This window comes from Elaeis guineensis, chromosome 3, assembly GCF_000442705.2.
Source record: "Elaeis guineensis isolate ETL-2024a chromosome 3, EG11, whole genome shotgun sequence".
NCBI classification, from domain to species: domain Eukaryota; kingdom Viridiplantae; phylum Streptophyta; class Magnoliopsida; order Arecales; family Arecaceae; genus Elaeis; species Elaeis guineensis.
In genome coordinates, this window is record NC_025995.2 from 106,681,974 (window position 1) to 106,697,801 (window position 15,828).

A 15,828-nucleotide genomic window follows, 5' to 3' on the forward strand; every position below is an offset into this window, starting at 1 on the left:
AGTTGGCCTGACCAACAGACGAAAGCAATAAAGAGAGCCTGGTGTCCAGCTTTCTGTCAAATTCATCCGGGATAAAGGTGTTTCAGAGGAGATCCAGAGCCATTGGTATCTAGAAGATGGGGAATGAGAAGGAGTTGGGTAGGAACGTAGGTCGAATTGAACCCCGATCGCTTAGTTTAGGATTGCTCGTCGGATTCTTTCTTGCCTTGTTCACCTACATCTCCATGTTTGATCGTTACGTAACTCCTCTACTAACTGGTAAGTCACTTTGAACCAAACTGATAATCTCACTGTTTGAAGCTGTTACATGACGATCTAAATTTAGCATTGCCTTGAAAGTCTTATAACTCCAGTTGGTTTTGCAGTCGAGTCCCGAGTAGCATCAGCATATGGAGTTCCTAGCAGTCTCATGGTGGAACACAAGATGAATTCCCCACAGCTAGGTAAGACCAGAATATGACATTAACTTGGCAACTATTATTTATCATTGCCCAAACTGATCCTCTGATTCATATAGGTCTCGAAACTTGTTTAGATAAAGTGAGATTTATCATGTGATGAGTCTTTGAGCTTGATCCTTAATTACCTTAGATGGGACAAGCTTTGTTTCTCTCTTAAGATCTGTTGGGTTCTCTGACAACCATGACTCACAACATTGTAATCACCCAGAAGGTGCAGGACCAAGAAATGCTGAAGAGGAGAAGCCGGGATCAGATCTCTTCAAGAAGAATGATGCTATTAAAGTGCAACCGAATTCATCATCTATAATTCATGATGCTTCCTCTGGAAGGCTGGATGCAAGTAGTACTCCACAGCTAGGTGAGCCAATGATTAGAGCTTTTATATTAATATCAAAGTTTAAAATATGTTCGAGCTGACTAGGCTCCATCAGCAAGTAGTTCCAGCTGCAAATCAATAATAGAGCGCACATATAGATTTCAAGTAGTTTGTCTCATGCAACCCTAACTAATTTTGCAGAGTTATAGGAGTCGACTAAATTTTTCTTTAGGTAGCTCACTTCAAAGGGAACCCTATCCTTCTTTGTTACAGGGAATGAAAACATCAGAGAGGATCGGCATGAAAAGGATGGAGACAAAAATTCTTCTACTAGTCGTGATTCGACTCAGAAAGAAGATATCATCAATCCCAAGCAACTAGGTATGTTGGTGGTCTTTCTAAATTGGATCTCAGAGTCTCAATGGTTTATACTGGCATTTATAGATATCCAGCATGTTGTTTCAGCAAAAATAACTGAAATACCTGTCATAAAACAGTGAGTCACTCAAAATAGTCGCATTGGATGAATCAAACATGCGATGAGTTTAGCTCTTCTGGTTCCAACTACCAGTGTCTAATGTAGGGTTTTTTTTTGCTTTGTAAAGGTGAAAGGAGTGCGGATGTCAAGCCTCAAAGGAAGCCAATATGCGATTTCTCTGGTCGAAGATCTGATGTCTGTAAAATGGAAGGAGACGTCAGGATTCATGGGAAGTCGTCCTCTGTGGTGTTGGTTACTTCCAATCAAATGAGAAATCCAGAACCAAATGAATCGTGGCGACTTAGACCTTATACCCGCAAGTCCCACAAAATCGTGATGAAGAAAATCAGGGAAGTGTCTGTTAAAATGTCAAACAGCATTGACGCCCCTCGTTGCACCCTTAATCATAGCATCCCCGCCGTTGTATTTGCGGTTGGAGGGTACACCGGAAACATATACCATGACTATACTGATGCGTTGGTTCCTCTCTTCATAACTTCGCGACAATTTAATGGAGGCGTCCAGTTACTCATAACCAATACACAGCTTTGGTGGGTGCACAAGTACCGCCACGTTCTGAAAAGCCTGAGTCGATATGAAATTATTGATTTCGACAATGATGATCAAGTTCGTTGCTACCCACATGCGATCGTCGGCCTCGAAAGCCATGAAGATATGGCCATCGACCCCTCGAGAGCTCCAAATGGGTATTCCATGGTGGACTTCACAAAGTTTTTGAGGGGTGCCTACTCTCTTGATCGAGACTCGCCCATCAAGATGGGAGAGCATCCAGAGAAGAAGCCAAGGCTTGTAATCATAGATAGACATCGAACCAGAAGACTTACTAATACCGAGGAAATTGTTAAAATGGCCGAGGAGTTGGGCTATGAGGTGCTGAGAGCAGAGGCCAAGTTTGGGACTGAAGTTGCTGAATTTGCACGCCTCATTAACTCATGCGATGTGATGATGGGCGTGCATGGGGCCGGACTCACAAATTTGGTTTTCCTTCCAACGAATGCAGTGATTATCCAGGTAGTCCCGTGGGGTAGGTTGGAAGGGATAGCTAAGTGTGACTTTGGGGACCCTGCCAGGAACATGAAGCTGCAGTACTTGGAGTATAGTATCGGTGAAGAAGAGAGCACTCTGATAGATCTGTATCCTAGAGACCACCCTGTGTTCAAAGATCCCATGTCAGTTCACAGGCAAGGATGGACAGCTATGGGGAAAGTATACCTAGTTGAACAGAATGTGAAGCTTGATTTGCCCAGGTTCAGACCTGTTCTGCTGAAAGCCCTCGAGCTCCTCCATTAACAATAGAATAAAGGCATTGGTTGTGTCTTTAGTATTCACTCTTTTGGTTAATTATTATCTCAATGTTTAGTATGTTTTTCAAGAAAGAAAGAGTTTCTTTTTTTTTTTTTTTTTTTTTTTTTTTTTTTTAATGTAAGCCCTTTCTTTATATGTTAATTGCACACGTAAATATCTTTATTTACATATTGATATCTTCCACATATCATAAATTCCCCAACAAAACTCTAAGTTATAAACCTTAATAAGTCAGTTTACTTGCCATGCCTTTCCTCGCTTGGTCTTTTGAAGCTTCTAACTAGTGAACTACATGGTTTCTTGATGTGCTGCCACCAATCTCCCTAGGGTATATTTCTTAATTATAGCTAAAACACCATAACAATGTTGTAGTAGGGTATGAATAACTCATTAACTATAAGTTTCAAAGAGTCGAATGAGGATTCCCAAATAAACGAAGGAAAATTACTCGAGAAGAAAACTGGGAACTAAACTGAGAAGGCGACGGTGAAATGCTCAGATTTTAGGAGGATTCTTGGGCGAACAATATCCCCTCTGCCTTCAATTTCCACAATTATACTAAGAACTACCAGATCTAACATCATGGTGCCCTCAAAATGGAAAAAGAGAACAAAGCAGGATGTCTCCTTTTGAAGCAACCTAAATGAGAGAGAGAGAGAGAGAGCAGAATTCAGTAATTTGCCATCTTTGATCTCCACTCTTCGGCTTTCATCACTGACTCATTGCTGTTTAACTTATAATCAACCATGTTCACAGCAAATTCTTTTTGCAAATTGGTGAAATCACAATTCACAATTACAAAACTCAGTAATTGTGGTTGGCTCTAAAAAATAGGTTGCACATTAGCAAATAAAAGCTGGCCAGCAGATGGAGGATGCTTCCTTTTGTGAGTGCAATAGTGATACAATGAACCACATTCTACTTCATTGCCCATTGGCGAAGTCAATATGGTCTGCCATAAGTTCATTGCCATGAGTTCATGGATCAGATGGCGAAAGAAAAGGATCGGAGCAAATACAGGACGGCATGGGATCATTTGGCGATTGCTGTTTGTTGGCAAATGTGGTCACAACAGAGTTTTGGGGCAAAATATTCTATCGTTGTCACAGTTCTTTCTCAGATGACTGCTGCGTCTTCACATGATAAGTTCACCACCCAGCTATTTAATCTCCATGAATTAACAAATCTGATATTAAATATCATAAGTTCCCAAATTGTACAAAAAATATAATTTTAAAATTATGAAAGTATGAGGGTGAGTCTTAGCACAATGGTAAGATTACTCCAGTCATATATTGGAATATTTTTTTATTTTGACGTTATATAAAGGCATCAACATGTGGAAAACCTTCACATTCCAAAAATTCCACTTATATAGGTATTCTACCAAACGAGAACCAAGTAACTTCAAGCCAAGTCGGATCAAGAATGGAGTGGGTTACCACCATAGCAAATATTGGGTACGTCGTGGCATCACCAACTCCGGCTCGACGCCCGTCTCAACCTCATATGTCAGCAAGAAATGCCAAGACTGCCGAACTAGGGTGAAGTTATCTCTCCTTCGAACATTTCATCGAATAGATGCTGTGCGTCACACGCCACTCAAAGACGCTCGTCCAACGGATGCCGGCGCCACCAAAACGTTTCCACTCCGTTTCTTCTTCTCTCCAGGACAGCGGCGAGGGTGGAGAGTTCGCCAGAGATCTGGACACCCACCGCCGTACACGTGAACAAGAACCACTCGAGCTCCCATGCTGCAACGATGCAACGGTGCGTCTTCTGCCCACTGTGCACCTGAAGTGAGGACGTCAGCGTACATTTTTTATGCGGATTTACGTCCCCATAGAATATTTATGCACGTGTTTGTGCGTTGATGCATCATCTCCTTTCTCTGTCTTTACATACCTAACATTCCTTGGACAACAATGACTATTGGTTTTCGCTTCCTAACTAACTCTAAATACACACACACACACACACACAAATGTTGGTACTCTATCCAACTGTTTGCGTTAGTGCTCTTATGGATGGTACGATAAAGTTGTGGAAAAAATAGAGAGAGAGAGAGAGAGAGAGAGAGAGAGTTTATGTCCATCTCTAAAATAATTTTCATCTGATTAAGTATTTTTTTTCATTCATTGATTAAATAAGTCATTCCTAACTTTTTGAGTAATCTTTAACTGGTCAACTAGAATCACTAGATAATTTCGTCATTTAAGTATCCAAACATAATATTAGCTGCAAGTCTCCGTTCTTGGTGCAAAAGTCTACAATATCTTTTCTGCCATTACTTTCGTATACATACCTCGACAGCTGCATGGGACCATAAAACTACTCTTTCATCACTGTCTCTATCACTCGATTAGGAATTTAGGATCACGAGGTTGCAATTAAAAACTAGGTTTAATTTCTTTGGAGCTCGGCTCTCTAACATTTCTAGGTCAAAAGAGAGCAGGATTTTCCAATTGATCCTTCAACATAACTGAAACAATAATAGAACAAATAATCATCTAGTGGCCATTGTTTTCTTTCAATAAAGCTTTGGGTGGCAGCTTGCTTCCCTTTACATTATTTTTTTTTTTTTAAAAATAACTATTCCAAAAACCTCCTTGAGACTTACTATTATCATGCATCAAGAAACTGGCATACATCCATCCAACGAGATGAACACCCAAAATTCTCATGTGTCACACTCTCAGGGACATTCTGGAACATATATAGAAAAACATCTCTATTCTAAGGAGTGCCCCGGGCAATGAAGAGGAAGTCCTTTTCAGTACATAAATGAATAAATAAATAAATCTCGAAACTGATCCGTCCAAATCGCTTTCAAAATTAATTCGAGCCATTATTTCACTCCATCTTGAATTAGGAAATAAAAAACTCAAATAAAGTTAAAAAAACATTTTCTGAGTATTGTCAAAAAAAAAAAAAAAACCGAAAATCTATCATATGAAGTTAGCGCAAGTGACGGGTCAAAGCACGTAACCTGCTAGTATATTTATATTATTTTTGGTACAAACCTTCTAGTATATTTTTAATTTAAAGATCGGGGAAGGAAGAGATCTATCACTTGGATGCTCATCAGTAAATAACAAATAGTGATACTTAAATGGGGGAGAAGAAGCAATCAATCTATCCATATCAATTTATTGCATTAGTGATGGCCACAAGCTACAAAAATATACAGCTGGAAGAGAAACATTCAACTACATCCATAACGAATCCATCCTCATGTGGTCTTTCTTGGATCCAACCAAAGTCCAAACCAAACAAGACGTCGTGGAAGTGACAACTTGTTAGTTTTGCCTTTATACTCTTTTTCTAATATTGTTAGGTAAAGCTTAATTACCCTACATATATATATATATATATAAAATATTTAGGGTAATTAGGCTTTACCTAACAATATTAGAACTATAGTATATATGTATGCATGTATATATATATATGTATGTATGTATGTTAGTAGGGTTTGGGGGATATAGCAAATATTTAGGGTAATTACCCTATATATATATAATATTTAGGGTAATTAGGCTTTACCTAACAATATTAGAAAAATAGTACATATGTATGCATGTATATGTATGTATGTATGGTAATAAATAGAGGTGCAATTGAGCCGAATCGAATCGAGTAGCTGGAAGCTCAAGCTCGAGCTCGACTCGACTTAAAATACTCAGACTCGAAACACGATTCGAGATCGATCGAGTCTTAGTATTCCAAACTCGAGCTCATCTAGATAAAAAATAGGTAAAATTCGAGGTCAACTCAACCCGGCTTGAATATCAATAGAGTCATCTCGAGTTCGAAATCGATCTTTAATCTATTAATAATATACATATTAATATATATATTATAAATAAAATAATATTATTAAATATATATAAATTCGAGTAGGTTTATGAACTTTCGAGCCGAGTACCCTGCTACTCGAGCTTGAATTGACTATTCAAGCTCGATAACAAGCGAGTCGAATCGAGCTCAGACTTGAGTTGAGCTCGATAATAATCAAGTCGAGTCAAGTCGAGATCAGACTCGAGTTGAGTTAGAGTAGCTTATGAGCAACTTGGCTCATTTGCACTCCTAGTAATAAGATTTGGGAGAAAAATTTACAATTACATTGTCATTTGGGGTTTAGAGGGTACTGAGATTTAAACTTACAATTTTTTTTCTAATTCCAATAAAAAAGAAAACTTAGTTTTTTGCTGCCCATGGATACAGATAATTTATTGAACTACATAAATTTTTTATGTCCTGTTTATTTTTTCCTTGCTAGCTTTTATTCTTCTTAATCTCACATCTAGTGTTAAATTTTTAGCAATTGGTATTAGAGTTGAGGTTGCAGAAATACCGTTCGCATAAGATTGTATTCAAATTTCATATTTGTAATGCTTTGATGTGGCTAGTTGCGGTTCAACAAGATATGAGGTGCTTTTGTTCGATGGATCCGGTCATGATTTGTGGAAGTTGAAGATGAACGTGATTTTAGTCAAAGAAGGGTGAACAATTGAGATGAAATGTAAGAAGAAGAAATCTACCGAATAAGTGATGAAGATTCTCAAAAGAGGAACGATTTAGCCATATCTGATTTTTTTCTTGCACTAAATGATTCTATTATATTCAATGTGTCCGAAAAAACTTATACAAAAAAATATAGACAAATTGCAATGGATTTATGATGGAAAATTGATGTGGAACTACATCCATTTCAGAAGGTTCTTATACGATCTAAAGACGAAGGAGAGGTTTCTCATTTCAAGAATACCTGAATGAGCACAATTCTCGTGTTAGTAAATTGACTGCTATTGATGTTAGGATGATGAACATACTATAATTTTACAAAAGAAAAATATTGCAGTACTAAAAGCTGATTTAGCTGAAGAGTCTCTCCCCTTTTTAGATAGCAAAATATCCATTTACAAGCTGTTTAGCTCCGATACTCACTATTTGAGCTGTCACATTTTTCCTTAGTAGATTCTCTCATTTTGGGCAGTATAAATCATCCATTCTGTATACACTAGCCATGCCTTCATATTATCTTGCATGTCTTGCTGAGATACTCCTTGAATTATTCCATCTGATGAGCTGATGTTCATGAAAGCATTGTTAATATTGGTCATTTCATTCCAAACATTATGAGAAAATGACATGTAGTTATCACAGCACAATGTCATAATACCTCTGCCACTGTTTAATGGTCCCATTCTAGCAAGGATAGATTGACAAGGAATCCCCTTCCAAAGCATTCTCCGTCATAAACAACAGACTCTAGCAAAGATGGGATCTTTCCATATCCATTCCAAATCTTCATTTCATTCCCAAGTCTCATTATCTTTTTGAGGCAACCGCAGTCTCATTATCAACAAGAAAAAAAATCATACATTTTTATTTTTGGTAAGTCAATCATACATGCGTTTCTTTGGGATGCAGTTTCCTTCACCTTTTCCTCTTCCAGAACAATTGATCATTCCTGTCAAAAAATGCCATCAAGTTTACCACTTTCCCATTTCTTGTCTAGTATGGCCCGGAATTTTACCGCAAATATTATTGAGTGTGGTTTGAATTTGGTATGACCTTTGGTACGAATCTAATCCGTTTTAGACTTTAATTAGTCTGTTAGGATATTTTGATCTTTTCATTTTGTTATAGAGTTTGGTGGCTATATATATATTGTAATCGCATCTTTTGTAATAGGAGGGTCATCTTAGACGGGGTTATCTTTTATTATTTGAGCCACCACATGTTCTTTATATTCCATCTTTTTGATATAGTAAATTTTCTCCTAACTTTTGCCTGTGTACTTAGGCCAAAGACTGAATCACATAAATCGTTATCCAATTTTTTTTTGACACATGATTGTTTGTTATTATTTCAGATTTCATACTAATTAACAAATAATTTTACAGCAATCGGTTTTGAATTTTTGGTTATTTGTTGACTTTATATTTTATTTTTGATGATTTCTTCATGATGGTTGTAAAAATTGAGATTGAAAAATCTAAAAGAAAGAAAAGCAAATGTAATTACTATAAGAAAGAAGGACATTGAAATCTGATTATCCTAAACTCAAAGAAAAGAAAAAAAAGTCCGATAATGTCTCCAATGCTGGTGATTCGGTCAGTGTAGCAGAGGATAGTTCTATGGTGCTGATGTCCTCTTGATATTTATCAATTTATCTTGAGATACTTGAATTCTTGATTCAATATGTTCTTATCATATGTGTCCTCATTAATATTGGTTTTTCACTTATCATCCTATTGATAGTGGTGTAATTGTGCTCGTAGAGAATAATATATCTTATAAAGTTATTGGTATAAAAACAATTCAGATCAGGATGTATGATAGTATTGTTAGAACTTTATCTGATATCCGGCACGTATAGGATTCAAGAAAAAAATTTGATTCCGTTGAATATTCACATAGTTTTAAATATTCTGATGAAGGTATAATTTTAAAAGTTTCAAAATATTTTTTTATTATACTTAAAGATAGATTATCTCATGACTTCTACTTGCTTCAGCGTAGCACAGTTGTTGGTATTGTATTAATTTTTTTCATTAGATCTAGATTTGGATAGTGCTCATAGTAGTAGATGCATTTAGATTATATGAGCAAAGTTGGCATATTTATTTTGAGCGAATGGGATTATTGTATGGCCAAAAAATTGAAAAGTTTGATTTTTGCGAGCATTATTCTATAGGAAGCAACCTAGAGATAAGTTCAATATAGCCATCCATAAGACAGAATATGTTAGATTATATCCATTATGACTTTTGGGATCTTACATTTGTTCAGTCTAAAGGTGGTTCTCAGTATTATTTAACTTTTATTGATGATTTTTTAAGGAGAGCCTGGATATACCTTCTCAAGTTCAAGAATGAAGTCTTTCCCACACTTAAAAAGTGGAAAGCATTTGTTGAGAAACAGTACAGCAAAAAGATCAATAGATTGAGAAATGATAATGATATGGAGTTTTGTAAGGATCAATTTAATGAGTTACACGAGGTTGAAGGTATTCTAAGACATCACATAATTAGAAAGACACCACGATAGAATGGTGTTATGGAATGGAAGGGGCTATCTTTTGTTATCTAAGTCATCACATACTCTTTGTACTCCATCTTTTTGATATAGTAAAATCTCTTTCTATTTTTATCTGTGAACATAAATCAAAAATCGAAATCATTATATTTTTTTAAATATTATTATTTATTATTATTTATATTTTATATTAATTAATAAATAATCTTGCAACAATACATTTGCAGCTTCGCTAACCAAAGACAGCCCGCAAATTTTCTCTCTCGGAAGCTGGACAACGTGCTCGAATAAGCCAACCAAGGTCAATCACGATGAACACATTTCCCCAATCTTCGATCGGTGTCTCAACTTAAAGCCGCCTTAGCGTTTCGTGGTAAGCCACATTACTTCCGTACCAAAGACTTCAATTTCGTCTGTGTCCTCTACAAAACCTTGTTTCCACAAACAACAGCTGACTTTGTACAATAATTTCGACAATTGCGGAGAAAATACGAGCTGTTGGCCTAACCAACAGATGAAAGCAATAAACAGAGCCTGGTGACCAGCTTTCTGTTAAATTCATCCGGGACACAGGTGTTTCAAAGGAGATCAAGAGCCATTGGGATCCAGAAGATGGGGAATGAGAAGGAGTTGGTGAGGAACGTAGGTCGAGTTGAACCTCGATCGCTTAGTTTAGGATTGCTTCTCGGATTCTTTCTTGCCTTGTTCACCTACATCTCCGTCTCCGATCGTTACGTAACTCCCCTACTAACTGGTAAGTCACTTTCGACCAAACTGAATCTCACTGTTTGAAGCTGTTGCATGACGATCTAAATTTAGCATTGCCATGAAATTCATGTAACTCCGGTTGGTTTTGCAGTTGAGTCCCGAGTAGCATCATCTTATGGAGTTCCTACCAGTCCCATGGTGGAAAAGAAGATGAATTCATCACAGCTAGGTAAGACCACAGTATGACATTAAGTTGGCAAATGGCAACTATTATTTGTCATTGCCCAAACCGATCCTCTGATTCATATAGGTCTCGAAACTTGTTTGGATAAAGTGAGAATTATCATGATGAGTCTTTGAGTTTGATCCTTACCTTAGATGGGACAAGCTCTGTTTCTCCCTTAAGATCTGTTGGGATCTTTGACAACCATGACTTACCACATTACAATCACTGAGAAGATGCAGGACTAAGAAATGCTACAGAGGAGAATCTGGGATCAGATCTGCTCAAGAAGAATGATGCTATTAAAGTGCAACCGAGTTCATCATCTATAATTCGTGATGCTTCCTCTGGAAGGCTGGATGCAAGTAGTACTCAGAAACTAGGTGAGCCAATGATTAGAGTATTCATATTAACATCACAGCTCAAAATATGTGTGAGTTGACTGGGCTCCATCAGCAAGTAGTCCCAGCTTCAAATCAATAATACGGCGCACAGATTTGGATTTCAAGTAGTTTGTATCATGCAACCCTAACTGATTGATTTTGCAGAGCGAAACGAGTCGACGAAATTTTACTTTAGGTAGCTCACTTCAAAGGGTACGCTATTCTTCTTTGTTACAGGGAATGGAAACATCGGAGAGGATAGGCACGAGCAGGATGGAGAAAAAAGGGTCCCAGACAAAAGTTCTTCAACTAGTGGTGATTCGACTCAGAAAGAAGATATCATCAATCCCAAGCAACCAGGTATGTTGGTAGTCTTTCTAAATTGAATCTCAGAGTCTCAAAGGTTTAAACTGGCATTTCTAGATATCCAGCATGTTATTTCCGCCAAAATAACCGAAATACCTGTCATAACACAGTTGGATGCGTCAAGCATGTGAGGAGTTTAGCTCTCCAAGCTTTTGGTTCCAACGACCAGTGTCTAATGAAGGTTTTTCCTTTTTTGCTTCGTAAAGGTGAAAGGAGTGCAGATGTCAAGCCTCAAAGGAAGCCAATATGTGATTTTTCTAGTCCAAGATCTGATGTCTGTAAAATGGAAGGAGACGTCAGGATTCATGGGAAGTCCTCCTCTGTGGTGTTTGTTACTTCCAATCAAATGAGAACTCCAGAATCAAATGAATCGTGGCGAGTTAAACCTTATACTCGGAAGTCCCACAAAACCGCGATGAAGAAAATCAGGGAAGTGTCTGTTAAAATGTCAAACAGCATTGATGCCCCTCGTTGCACCCTTAATCATAGCATCCCCGCCGTTGTATTCGCGATTGGTGGGTACACCGGAAACCTATACCATGACTTCGCTGATGTTTTGCTTCCACTCTTCATAACTTCACGACAATTTAATGGAGAAGCCCAGTTACTCATAACCAATTCACAGCTTGGGTGGGTGCACAAGTACCGCCACATTCTGAAAAGGCTGGGTCGATATGAAATTATTGATTTCGACAATGATGATCAAGTTCGTTGCTACCCACATGCGATCGTCGGCCTCGAAAGCTATAAAGATATGTACATCGACCCCTTGAGAGATCCAAATGGGTATTCCATTCTCGACTTCACAAAATTTTTGAGTGGTGTCTACTCTCTTGATCGAGACTCGCCCATCAAGATGGGAGAACATCCTGAGAAGAAGCCAAGGCTTGCAATCATAGATAGACACCGAACCAGAAGACTCATTAATATCGAGGAAATTGTTAAAATGGCCGAGGAGTTGGGCTATGAGGTGCTGAGAGCAGAGGCCAAGTTTGAGACCGACGTTGCTGACTTTGCGCGCATCATTAACTCATGCGATGTGATGATGGGCGTGCATGGGGCCGGACTCACAAATATGATTTTCCTTCCAAGGAATGCAGTGTTTATCCAGGTAGTCCCGTGGGGTGGGTTGGAATGGGTAGCTAAGTATGACTATGGGGACCCAGCCAAGAACATGAAGTTGCAGTACATGGAATATGGTACCAGTAAAGAGGAGAGCACTCTGATAGATCTGTATCCCAGAGACCACCCTGTGCTCAAAGATCCCACGTCATTTCACAGGCAAGGATGGAATGCTATGGCGAAAGTATACATGGTTGAACAGAGTGTGAAGCTAGATTTGAGAAGGTTTAGAACTGTTCTGCTGAAAGCCCTCGAGCTCCTCCATTGACAATAGAATAAAGGCATCGGTTGTATCTCTAGTATTCACTCTTTTAGTTAATTATTGTCTCACTATTTTTATTTGCCTTAAATAAAGAAAGAGTTTCGTTCTTTTTTCTTATTCTATATAATCCTTTTCGTTATATGTTAATTGCACACATAAATATCTTTATTTACATATTGATTATCTTCTGCATATTATAAATCCCCAACAAAACTCTAAGTTAAACCTTAATAAGTCACATTACTTGCCATGCCTTTCCTTGCTCGGTCTCATGAAGATTCTAACCAGTGAACTACTTGTGTTTCTTGATGTGCAGCCACCAATCTCCCTATGATTTGTGTTGGAGGAAATTCCACGTGAGCCGATGATATGAAAAGATCTAGCGCCCAAGTTGTCTAAGCTTGGTGAGCCCGTCTACCGAAGCCCTTCCCGACTCATGGTCGGCCTGATTGACGCTTCATGTCCTGAGCAGACGAAAGCCTGTCGATGACCGCTCGGCAATCCCTATGCACAACTGCCGATGTTTCCCCATCAGCCAACTCCTATAGCTCAGACTGATAGATTGATGGCACGTCCAAACAGCCAATTCAGTCCGATCAAAAAATGATTGTTGGCCGATTATGTCAAGCCGACCAACCTCTCCCTTCCGGACAAGCCTCCGACCCTTGACTTCCTCATCCAAAGGTAGCCCAAGACGATCGACTCTTAGTCATCGTTGACCAATCCTCATCTCAATGACACCCAGATGGCAACTTAATTCAAAATTTTATACCTATCAGGCAACAACTGTCGCAAAACTGATAAGGTAACCACAACCGTCATATTTTGAAAATCTCGAGCGATGATCTCGCCTCTTCACACAAGTCGCGAGATTGTGCCAACCAACTTGTCAACTGAAGCTCCAACCCTTTGTCCATAAAAGAGGCTTAAAGAGGATTCCAAAAAAAAGCACGTCATTATTCTGTCTCTCATGCTCCTTCATCTGTTGAACGAGGGTTCTAACTTGAGCATCAGAGGATCCTCGCCGGAGCAACCTCCGGTTAGAACTTTTGTGCAGGTCACACTCCCGAGAGGTCCACTTCACCGTCCACTCCAGATCTCGATACCGTATAGATTCTTGCACCAATAGATTGGTACTAGAGGAAGGGTCTTGACCCATTTGGAGGAGTGTAGATCGAGAGTAGCAAACAATCATGCCACCGAAGAGAGTTTCATTCCGCCACACAATGCCACTACCTCTCGACCAATGGAGAGCCAAACCAAGAACCGAGTATACCCACTGGTGGTAGAAACTCCTCTGCCTCCCCAGCCGATGTTGGTCATGGCGAATCAGTTCAACCTAATCTTCTAGTAGGTTCAGACTTTGACGGCCATCATCTAGACGATCCAGGCCATCCCTGCACCCCCGTCGGCAGCGCCGCAGCTTGATCAAGCTATCCCTGCATCTCCTTTGGTGGTACCGCTATCGAATCTAGCTTCACAGCCACTGCAACCACCAGAACAACTGTGGGCACCCCTTAAAGCCCGGAGAGGAGACAGACACTACAAGATATTAAGCTATTAGCGACAGCCATTGGTGACGGTATTTTCGCCATCGCTAATAGAAGATATTAGCGATGGTATTACCGATAGCAACACTTTCATTGATAATAATTTATTAAATTTATTAAATTATTTATTAAATTTATTAACAACAATGGAAAGATTATTAGTGACGGCACTATTAGCGCCAGATTTAACCGCCGCAAAAAAAAAAAATAGTTATTAAATTTATTAGCGATCGTGAAAAGAATAGTAGCAACGATTATCATCGTCTCTAATAAAATTTTTATTTATTTATTAAACTTATTAGCGATGGTAGGAAGCATATTATCAACGGTATTTATCATCGCTAATAATCTATATTTTTTTTATTTTTTTGAATATAATTTAATTTTAAAATTTAAAGTTCATCTTCACTATTTATTATCTAAATAATTATTATTAGAGCATCGTCATAAAAAACTGTCTCGATCTAATAGCTCTAGCTATGTCGATCAATAAAATTTGATTTTGATGATCACGAACAACCACATGATGATCTGATAGATAGAGACCACGATAGATCCAAAAACTTACAATATTGATCTCGATGATATTTGTAGCATACTATCAAAATTTTACTTCAATCAGATATTATTATCATAGTCAATTTAGTACGAAATAATTTAGATCGTTAAATAAAAAATAAATGATCAAAAAATCAAACGACATCCGATTATAAGATAATTTTTTAGATAAACAATCTTTGCTACTACTTTGATCGTTTGTACGGTGAATATCGTAAAATTCAAATCACGTATATATGAATGATCCAAAACTATATGTCTCTTGATACTCTTAAAGTCTTTAAATAATTATACTTGTGCTTTTGTAAAATCAATCTAATGTGGATGGTTCATATATATATAGTTTGAATTTTACGATCATCATCATATAAATAATTAAAATAGTAGCAAATATTATTTACTTAAAAAATTATCTTAATCGGACGCCGTTTGGTCTTTTGATCACTCATTTTTTATTTAACGGTAAAAATAATTTCGTACTAAATTGATCATGATACTGATACCCGATTGAAGTAAAATTTTGATAGTATGCTACAAATATCATCGAAATCATCATTGTAATTTTTCAGACTCATCGATGGTCTCTATCTATCAGTTCATCATGCGGTCGTTCGTAGCTATTAAAATTAAATTTTATTGATCAACATAGCTAGGACTAATAGATCAAGACGGTCTTTTGTGACGATACTCTAATGATAATTATTTAGATAATGAATGGTGAAGATAGACTTTAAATTTTAAGATTATATCATGTTCAGAGAAAAATAGCGATAGATTTTTTATTAATTTAACCTATGATTATTAACGATGGATTTTTTTCTTATTAATGATGGCATTTAGTCGTTGTTAGTAATTTTTCCCCTTCTTGCCTATTATCTTTCCTGTGCACCCTCATTTTTTCCCACCCTGCTTCCCCACGCACCCTGATTTTCCCCCACCCCCTTTTCCCACACACGTATCATCTTCCTCGAGCTCTCTCCTTGCCTTCGACCACCTCCTCCTTCTCCCTCTGTCACTTCCCTTGCCGG

The 15,828-nt window shown here is 37.9% G+C and overlaps 2 protein-coding genes across 5 annotated transcripts; both read left to right on the forward strand.

Annotated features, from left to right (window-relative positions):
- On the forward strand, positions 1 to 2,707 carry LOC105041144 (beta-1,2-xylosyltransferase XYXT1). Of its 3 annotated transcripts, none has more exons than XM_010917983.4 (5): positions 1 to 258; positions 366 to 443; positions 673 to 819; positions 1,051 to 1,158; positions 1,383 to 2,707. In XM_010917983.4, exons 1-5 carry the CDS (start codon positions 117 to 119, stop codon positions 2,564 to 2,566), a joined length of 1,659 nt encoding a protein of 552 aa, XP_010916285.1. In that variant the 5' UTR covers positions 1 to 116; the 3' UTR covers positions 2,567 to 2,707. The 3 variants fall into 3 exon arrangements, with proteins under 3 accessions (XP_010916285.1, XP_073110353.1, XP_010916284.1); XM_073254252.1 differs by having other exon boundaries at positions 679 to 819; XM_010917982.4 differs by having other exon boundaries at positions 2 to 258; positions 670 to 819; positions 1,383 to 2,706.
- A 7,382-nt stretch (positions 2,708 to 10,089) lies between these two features.
- LOC105041141 (alpha-1,3-arabinosyltransferase XAT3-like) lies at positions 10,090 to 13,170 on the forward strand. Of its 2 annotated transcripts, none has more exons than XM_010917979.4 (5): positions 10,090 to 10,382; positions 10,488 to 10,565; positions 10,802 to 10,942; positions 11,180 to 11,302; positions 11,515 to 13,170. In XM_010917979.4, exons 1-5 carry the CDS (start codon positions 10,241 to 10,243, stop codon positions 12,696 to 12,698), a joined length of 1,668 nt encoding a protein of 555 aa, XP_010916281.1. In that variant the 5' UTR covers positions 10,090 to 10,240; the 3' UTR covers positions 12,699 to 13,170. The 2 variants fall into 2 exon arrangements, with proteins under 2 accessions (XP_010916281.1, XP_010916280.1); XM_010917978.4 differs by having other exon boundaries at positions 10,091 to 10,382; positions 10,796 to 10,942.
- The last annotated feature ends 2,658 nt before the right edge of the window (positions 13,171 to 15,828 follow it).